Raw genomic sequence first — 9,565 nt, 5'->3', positions numbered from 1 at the left:
CATTTGAGATATCTCAATTTCACATAATTTCCGTCAATACGGCAGTGCAGCACACTCTAAATTCTACTTATATTAGCTACCTTCACCTTCAGTTAGGTTAAGCTAATGTTAGCCTTTTTAGTGCTGCCGCTACATATTCAACAGAGGGATTAACCTTGGTTGTTATCATTCTTATAATATATTTCCGACAGTTTAATTACTATAATTAAGTTGTTGAGGGGTTCGTCTATTGTTATGTTACTGAGGGGTTGGCCTATTGTTAGATTCTTATATTATGGTTTCAAGAGTTTCAGATATAACAAATTTTTAAAATCTTGTTCCTCGTGGCCCAATGGTCACGGCGTCTGGCTACGAACCAGAAGATTCCAGGTTCGAGTCCTGGCGGGGAAGATTTTTTTGTTCCACTTCCTTATTAGTTCCGAAGATTTGGAATCTTTTTGTTCTCTGTTTCCTATCACTGTATTCTTCTGATACATATGACCATCCTACTAATGAGTGTTTTGTATCATTTACACTATGAAGCATCGAACATTAATGGTTGCAGGTGCCCCTTGAGTTTGCTTCTATTTCTTTTCAAAATATACCATTTATTGACTATTAGATTCTGATCAGGAGCTCACTCCCTGAATCATTTACTTTTTTGAAATAACAATATGTATTTGAATATTTTATGGGTGTCACTTATATTTAACCTGTGCTGTTAGGCTTATCAAATTTCACCTTTGACTTTGATACGATTGTTGTTAAAAAATTAAAATGACGATAATGAACTGCATTAATTCAAACAACTGAACAGAAAATTCTTGTGACACATTAATCCATAATGGGGTACCCCAGAGAAAAGACGAGAGTGGATAGTGAGTTTATTAGACTACTCCACTGAAAACCGAATATCTGATAAGCAGCAAAATAAGACACTTTTTCTTGCGATATCCTTTTCAGTGACAAAGTTATTAACCTAGTGATTTTTCTTTGATCTATGATCTTCATTTCATAAATAAAACACATATATTATAACAGAAACAAATGGTTCATCATATCTATATAGAGTAGGAATCTGTAAGTCATGAAAAAGATGATAGATAATATCAAATTGTTCTTGTATTACAGCTCTTTGTAATGGTAGTTGTCTACATATCAACAGAAATTCGTGGTATTTACTTTTCGTTAAATCTCGCGAGTTAACTGAAACAACAAGTAAGCCGAGATAGAACTCGGGATATAGTACTAACAATAGCTTCATAAAGACTATATAAATCATCTTTGGTTACATTTCTTTCAATTCAATTACTCACTATACATTGTATACTATAGTTAAAAGGACAATTACGTGACTTCATTACGTCAACATGAGTTTTTTGTGGGGCAAGTCCAAGGATTCCCAAAAGAGTAAAAGTAAACTAACATTAGCAAACGGCAGTGTTCAAAACTTAAAGAAGACTTCCACCAATGGTTCCACAACAAAATTAGCGGAATCTCCATATGCACTTGATGAGTTTCCTCGAATTTTAGAGCAAAAATTTGGTGAAAGTCTTGGATTTCGGAACAATATTCTTAGTGAGTTGGCAATGCTTGAGAGACCAGGGCTGGGACTTCCTGACATGATCCATATGACTTTACATGACAGCTATCACGATGAAGAGATTGGAGAATATTTTTATATAACTGGTATTGATGTATCAAGTCCATCTATGCCGGTGGCATTTCTAAAGATGTTGAAATTGAATCAGCTAAACTCTCCTCAGAATCACATTGCAACATATTGTTGTTATAATACTTTCAGTAAGATAGACATCCGAATCAGGTATGAGACCGATGGTTCTGTACAAATCAAAGCTTACGACTGCCTAGCACTGAACGCATTAGAAAGTATTGATGAGACCTTATGGGAGGAGACCTTTATTTGTTGCTGTATGAGGAGTTTAATAACTAACAAGGATCCCGAAAGAAAACTTCCAGGTTTAGTCGAATATCCATTGGCAATAGAGAATACTAGCTTATTTGGTGCGAAAAGACTTATAAGACAATTCTGCAAATTTTTACCAAGATGTTTAGAATCAGGGTGGGATACAACTCAGCATATGTTACCAACTGTATTCCAAAATTACCTAATGAGATCATTATTAACCTTTCTTTCAATATCTCCTAATTTAGTAGATTATGCATTGCTAATATTAAAGGAGCTATGCCATTCTGATATGGAAAATGATTTGTTCTACAAGATAGCTCACATTGCTATATTAGAACAATATGACGAACGAGATGCGGAGTTTATTAAAATGTTGCATGAAACTCTCAATCCGTTGATGAAAGTAATAAAGCTTATGAAACAAGATGACCCCAGGGTCCCACAAATATTAAATTGCATTTCAGGATTATTAAACCTACAGGCAAAATTTTTAATTAAACGAGGCGATTATGACCTAGCTCTTTCAGTAGCAAAGACCTCTACAGACTTTTCCTTGGATTCACCTGCTTCTTGGTATTATCTAGCGAAATGCTACATCCATAAAAACGAATATGGGAAAGCATTACTTGCTATTAATTCAATGCCAAATTTACCTGTTGTTGACAGGGACAAGAAAATGATATATGGCAAATCAACGTTATATAATTACTATACAAGGCCATTAGGTGATAAAATGCGTGACAATATAGGGCTAGATTCAAATGAGTTTAATAATTTAGCAAGCACAATGAAAAACTGGAAGGACAATGAATTAAAGAATGTAGTGTTTGGCAGAATTGTAATGCCAAATAAATCTCATGATGGTTACATAAAGGAAATTTGGGATGAAGCCTGTATCGAGGTGGGTCCTGTGTATGGTCCACAATCTTGCAATTTGATAAATTTTGTATCACCACAGGAAGTTCATTCCATTAGAGATGCGAGCTTACTTGCAAGAAATACAGTGGCAAAACAGTATAGTTGGTTTCAACGAAAAGCTGTACAATTGTTAATGGAATTAATTTCTAGAATTGGATGGAATGGTCTTTTGAAATTGAGAGGAGAGTCATTTGTTATGGAATCGGAGTTCATGGAACATGGAGGTTCTCCAAATTTAACGAATAAAGATATTCCTATGGAAGTACGTCAAAAACGTATCACAGAGAGATGGTTAGATCAATTATTTCTCGATGTCTATGACGACTTGAAATTGAGCCGAGCTCTACAAAAGAATAAAGAAGCAAGATATAGCGGATTAGAATGGGAATTATTAGGACTTACAATGCTAAGAGCATGGCAATGGGACGATGCCCTTGCTTGCTTACGTACAAGTATGGCTAATCGATTCGATTATGTCAGCTGCAAGACCCTTCTGGACATATTTATGGACTACAATCCAGATGGCGATGAAATATTAGATTTTGATATTGTCCTTAAACTTGTAGCGGAAAAGATATCGTACGAAAAACGTTTCTATGACAGTTTCCAAATACTCAATTTACAAGTTCTGTTTAAATTATGTGCTGTTCTCACCGTCGAGGGAGTAAAATCCCGAATCACTGCTTTGCCCTATGCCGATAGTTCCTTCATTACAATAGTAGACCGCATGCTTGGATGGGTAGATACCATGACTAAAGAGTGAAACAGGCCTACATACGCCCCATAACATATCTATATATCTAGGTAAAAACGAAAGTGTAATTATATATCCAAATCAACTGTTATTCATAGTAAGATAGACTTCTTTTTGTAGCCGTGCGGGTAACTTTACACGAATTGAAAAATTTTGAGGGCATCGGACGAACCATGCGTCGCAAGGGAGTTAACCATGAACTCCCATTATATAACCAAATTAAGCTGTTTTCCAGATGAGGATAAGTTTGATATATATGTAATAGAGAACGACATAAAGGTGTATATTTGCATTATTTGTGAGGTAAAATTACCAGTGTTGCATATCTTTTAAATTTTTTTAATTAGTAAGATTAATAAAACGTTAGCGTTTACGTGAAGAAAGATTTTCATTCTTGGTTAGGTGAAGAAGTCCAGGAAATTGCTTATCTTTCGCTTTTATTTTAATTTTTATTTGAATAGTTTGATAAGCTAAAATTAAAATAACTCAAATTTCAAAAGTCTATACAAGTTTAATTTACGATCCCATCCAGGTATAGTTTTTTTTACGATTAGTATCACATCTTTAGGTAGTATACCCGAAAAATTCGCTTCTTTTGAATAGTCATTAATATCGCTGAAACTAACCCAATAGAATCGATAATGTCAGGTTCTTTTTGGAAGTTTGGTCAGGACTACTCTTCTGAGTCGTCCGTCTCCAAAATTTTAAATAGAGCATTTATAAAGATTCATAAAGAAGGTGTTGATGATGAGGAATCTAATATCAGTCAGCAAGTTACCAAAACAGCCAGTGATACTGGTAGTAACGTTTATTCCGAAAATTCCGATATGGAACCGGAACAAGATAGTGAAAAAGAGAACGATACCACAATTGTAAAGCTACCTGACCAAGAGGAAGAATATGAGAATTATGAACCGAACTTAGATGTTCTGGACGAATTATTAGACGATGAAGAAATGTATACAGAGTTGATGTGTTCGAATTTTCAGTTGTTGATATATTTGAAATACCCACAAGTATTAGACAAACTGATAGATTATATAATTACAGAACATAAAAGGAATAAGAAAAACAAATTAAAGACTGACGATGACAATGACGGTGACAAAACAACAGAAATATTCAAAACCGATGAGCAACAGAAACAGGAAGAAGAGGAGGAACGAGAAAATGGTGAAGAAACTGAGGAAGATGCTGTTATCAGAAGAGCAAATATGGCTGCTGAAGTTTTGTCTGCTGATGTATGGCAAATATCAACAGCCCTTACCGAAAGACCTGAAATCTTAAATAAACTATGGTCTGTCGTGAAGAAAAAAGAACCAATATCTACAGATATATCTACCTATTTCATGAAAGTCAATGAACGTTTGTTGGACACAGACATGACGTCAATGATTAATTTTATCAAAGATCAACAGATTTTGGTCGACAAATGTCTATTGCATATCACAAATCCTCCTTTAATGGATTTCTTGTTGAAAGTCATATCAACTGATAAACCAGAAGAACCTAATGGTGTTTTACATAAATTGAAGCAAGAAGAATTCATACCGAAGCTGTTAAAGAAATTAGGACCTGATTGTGATGCCACCATACAGTGTGCTGCAGCAGATTTCCTTAAGGCTTTTATAGCTATCAGTGGAAATTGTATAGATGAGGTTGCTTCTGGAATTGGTCCGAATGAGTTGACTAGAGAACTTGCATCACACAAAATAATGAGTGAACTGATCGCTAATATGCTAAAAGGTGGTACATGTTTGAGTAATGGTGTTGGAATTATAATCGAACTGATCAGAAAAAACAATTCTGATTATGATTACATTCAAGTTATGCATACAACAATTGAAACCCAACCTCCAAATGCTCGTGACCCTATCTATTTGGGTCATATGTTAAAGCTTTTCGCTGAGAATATACATGCATTCAATGACATATTGGTGGAAACAACCACACCTATTTTGGATACCTCGTTTGGAAGAATTGAACCTGTTGGATTTGAAAGATTTAAGATCTGTGAGTTGGTTGCAGAATTATTGCATTGTTCGAACATGAGTCTTTTGAATGAGAAGAAAGCACCTCAAATCATTGAGGCGCGTGACAATGCTAGGGAGGCCTTATTAAAAAAACAATTGGAAGAAGGATGTTCACCAGATGGTGAAGAAATGACTTCCCAACTCAACTCTTTACAACTCAATAGTAGCCAATCAATGGATCAAGATGATGTCACACAAGAGACTATAGAAGAATCTGATGTCATTGACGATTCTGATGAAGCAATGAAGGAATTAAGAGAAAATCCTGTTGTCGGTGACGAATTGAAAATTGCGTTATCTGATACACAGATTATTACTACAATTCTTGAGATGCTGTTCCATTTTAAATGGAACAACTTCCTGCACAATGTTGTATTTGATATCATCCAACAAGTGTTCAACGGCCCATTAAAGATATCGTACAACAAATTTTTGATAAGAGACTTATTAGTTAATGCTGAAATCACAAAACTGATCATAAATGGTGATCAAGAAAGCAATACACAAGAGGAAGAGAATCACACCAGATTAGGTTATATGGGTCATCTAACATTAGTCGCTGAAGAAATAGTGAAATTTTCGATCTATCTGGATGAATTAAAATTAACTTTCGTGATGCCTACCATTGCCGAATCTCTTGCAGGTGACCAATGGAAGGAATACGTGAATACCACTTTAATGGCTACAAGAGAAAAATATGACATGGTCTTGGGTGAAGTAGTAGATGAAAATGGTGAAATAATCAACGATATGGATAATCTCGAAGAAAATGAATATGACCAACCTGATGAAAACCTCGATGAACACATTGAAAACGAAAATACTGGAAACCTTGATGAAAGTATACAGGAAGATGACGATCATGATGATATAGATGTCGATGCAGATGACTCTTTTGAAGATATGTATGAAACTGAACAAGAAGAAAAAGTTATAGACGATATTGGAGCAGAGAATGAGGATAGCCGATTTGACAAGTACATGTCTGATGAGCTGGGGCATACAACCACTACTGGTAGTGCCAAAAGAACCAAAGATGATCATGGACCCGAGTACCTGGATGTAGAAACCAATCACAACAATTCAGATGGTAATAAATCAGATTCAAAATCGTTTTTGATAAATGGACTACGGAAACGCTCACATCCAGCTTCTCCAGAATTACACGACGAAGATATATTCCAACAACAATACAACCCAGCATATAGAAAAAGTAATAGTGATGATGAAGACTATGATCAGAACGAGAACTCCAGTAATAGTAGTAGTGATAGTAACAGCAGCAGTGCAAGTAGTAGCAGTGGTAGTAGTACCAGTAATGATAATAGCGCAGATAATAGTGCCAATAACAGTGATAACGAAGAAGAAATACCAGCGTCTAGCGATACTGATTTACACCGTGTTGCAAATGTTGCGTACTCACAAGTTTTGTCTCCATTCGAGGATGATGAACTTAGTGACGACAGTGATGCTGAACTTGAAGAAAATCTCGACAACGAATATGCTTACAACAGCAACGACGAAGATGAAGATGAAGACGAGGATGTCAATGACGACTATGAGGCCTATTCATTGTGCCGGTCTACCAGCAAAGAGAACGTGCTATGGAAAGATGATGATCCGACAAGAACCTCTGAGAGGCGATGATTCTGATTGAAATATGTAAAACTTTGCTTAGAAAACGGGAGTTATCCCCATAACAATATTGTTATAAACACCAAATATCAAATCCGCAAATTTTATAAATCTGTAACTTTAATAAATCCCCCATTTTACAAGACAAAGTTTTGAAAGATTAGAAGACCTCTACAGTTTTCTATTATATATATATCTTGTTAGAACACGGAGTAAGACTGTTTTAAACGGGATATTGCGGATTGCTTTGAGAATGAGTTATTTTGATGATCAGGTAGTGCGGAAGTTAAGTTCCACAGCATTCCTCAAAAGAGTGAATTTTCATGGAATAATTGTTTAAAGGAGCCTTTGTGGGTGACAGGGAATGTAGTAGTTGAATAGATAACACATACGGTCGTATAAGTTTCCTAATTCAAAAATATGGAATGTCAGCTCGTTGATTAATGGATTCAAATCTTGAGTAACAAATAAAGGGTGTCATTTGAAATTGTAACGTAAATATATCATAATACTCTTCAATAAGTCGTTTGTCCCAAGGTTTAATATCGAATGTCTTCGTAAAATATAAATGGTACAATAATGCAGTTAAAGTTGAATTAAAATATTTTGTAACATTAAGTTCTTATTCAGAAAGAGAGCAATACCTGATACATACTTTTAAAAAAATATTTTCCCCCATGTCAACCTGTTGACCTTGAGGGACGTTGCAATTTCTAGTTTATCTTTTAATCTTTATAAAAGCTTAATGACCCAATGCATTTGCATTAATATTTTAACAGGAATTACGAACTTTATGCAATATACAGTATACAAAACCACGGATGCAGAACAAATGAAAGGTGTGGGCAATATTCTAAAATAAACCTATTCTCCAATTCACAGAAAATACTCAAAAATCATTATCTACATATATAAAAATTTGAACAAAATGTGTGTCTGGAGAGAGGCTATACATAGAAAAATGATATATATACAATGGTCATAGTACAATCCACTTCAGAAAGTTTGGAATAAAAGAGAACGACCAAGAATGAATTACAGATGGAATCAACCATTCTCCCAATTTTTTGTTTCAATAACTCTCACGACATTGAACATGAGTACATTGATAAGATAAGGTTAATGGTACTATCGTGCTAACACTGTCTTGGAAGAAAGCTCTCCATTTCCGACCTCGTACATACAGATGCAATTAGCTTGCTATCTTGTTCTTAACATTCAATTGTAAACGTCCCTAAATCTATGCATTGAATTGTGACAAATATCCATTGATTTGAAGTATTTATTTATTTTCTAAACAGAAATCTTCGCTATGCCGACGTATGAAATAAGAGGAACCAACTAGTTGAGAACAGCGATTGTCACATCTTCCAATAAAGAGAGAACGAGTATCTCTGTTGTTTTGCCTCAATAATAACTTCCCTTGTTAAATATATTTGCTATGAGTAAATCCAAGACTGCGAACGCATTTTCACCATTAGCCCTTTATAATTTGGTATCTGCAGCCGGATGGGCGTACATTTTGTATACTGTTATTGCGTGGTACCCTGCATTAGGCCAACCAGAATTCTATTACAAGACTAAAAATATTGTCATTTTGATTCAATGTGGTGCAGTGATCGAAATCTTGAACTCAGCTCTAGGTATTGTTCGTTCACCAATCGTAACCACCGCAGCTCAAGTTTTATCCAGATTACTCGTTGTGATCGGTATTTTCCAATTGCTTCCTGAAACACCTGCTACTGGTTCATTAGCTTATGTTACATTATTAACTGCATGGTCTATTACAGAAGTCGTAAGATACCTTTTCTATTTTTTCACTTTGTCATTCAAGGCAGGTCCTCCAACAATTTTGTTGTTATTAAGATACAATTTGTTTTGGGTATTATATCCAACCGGGGTAGCCAGTGAACTAACGCTGATCTATAGTTCATTACCAATTGCTGAATTGAAATACTCGGTGTATGCAAAATATGGTTTAATCTTCTCAATGTTGACATATTTACCAGGTTTACCAATGTTGTTCTCACATATGGTCGTTCAAAGACGCAAAGTGATGAAATCGTTAAGAGATGGAAAAATATCCCAAAAGAAGGATTGAATATAAGATAGTAATTAATAACTGGATCAGATCGTTACAATGTACATAAATGCATTTATATACATATTTATATATATATATTTATATTTATAAATTGTTTCAATAAAATCACTGTGTACGAGCAGGAGATTCAACGCTGTCAGTTGGTCGACAAAGCCAAATGAACCTGCCGAATTTATCTCTAAAGAAAGGATTTGTCGTTTACCCAATACACA

The 9,565-nt window shown here is 34.9% G+C and overlaps 3 protein-coding genes and 1 non-coding gene across 4 annotated transcripts; all 4 read left to right on the top strand.

The window, feature by feature from the left end:
- Positions 1-317: 317 nt before the first annotated feature.
- Positions 318-390, top strand: KABA2_12S03322. The gene has a single exon. It is a non-coding gene; the product is annotated as a tRNA-Arg (tRNA).
- A 959-nt stretch (positions 391-1,349) lies between these two features.
- On the top strand, positions 1,350-3,590 carry CHS6 (Chs6p; the record flags this gene model as incomplete). The annotated part of the gene is made up of 1 exon (XM_041552872.1): positions 1,350-3,590. The coding sequence occupies one exon, from the start codon at positions 1,350-1,352 to the stop codon at positions 3,588-3,590; it is 2,241 nt and encodes a 746-aa protein (XP_041408806.1).
- Positions 3,591-4,222: 632 nt separating this feature from the next.
- Positions 4,223-7,261, top strand: SAP185 (Sap185p; the record flags this gene model as incomplete). Its single annotated transcript, XM_041552871.1, has 1 exon — positions 4,223-7,261. One exon carries the CDS (start codon positions 4,223-4,225, stop codon positions 7,259-7,261), a length of 3,039 nt encoding a protein of 1,012 aa, XP_041408805.1.
- A 1,429-nt stretch (positions 7,262-8,690) lies between these two features.
- PHS1 (enoyl-CoA hydratase PHS1) lies at positions 8,691-9,350 on the top strand (the record flags this gene model as incomplete). The annotated part of the gene is made up of 1 exon (XM_041552870.1): positions 8,691-9,350. One exon carries the CDS (start codon positions 8,691-8,693, stop codon positions 9,348-9,350), a length of 660 nt encoding a protein of 219 aa, XP_041408804.1.
- Positions 9,351-9,565: the final 215 nt, after the last annotated feature.

The sequence above is a fragment of the Maudiozyma barnettii genome, assembly GCF_903064755.1.
Source record: "Maudiozyma barnettii strain CLIB 1767 genome assembly, contig: KABA2_12, whole genome shotgun sequence".
In the NCBI taxonomy this organism is placed as follows: Eukaryota; Fungi; Ascomycota; class Saccharomycetes; order Saccharomycetales; family Saccharomycetaceae; genus Maudiozyma; species Maudiozyma barnettii.
This window is presented reverse-complemented; position numbering and strand designations above follow the sequence as displayed.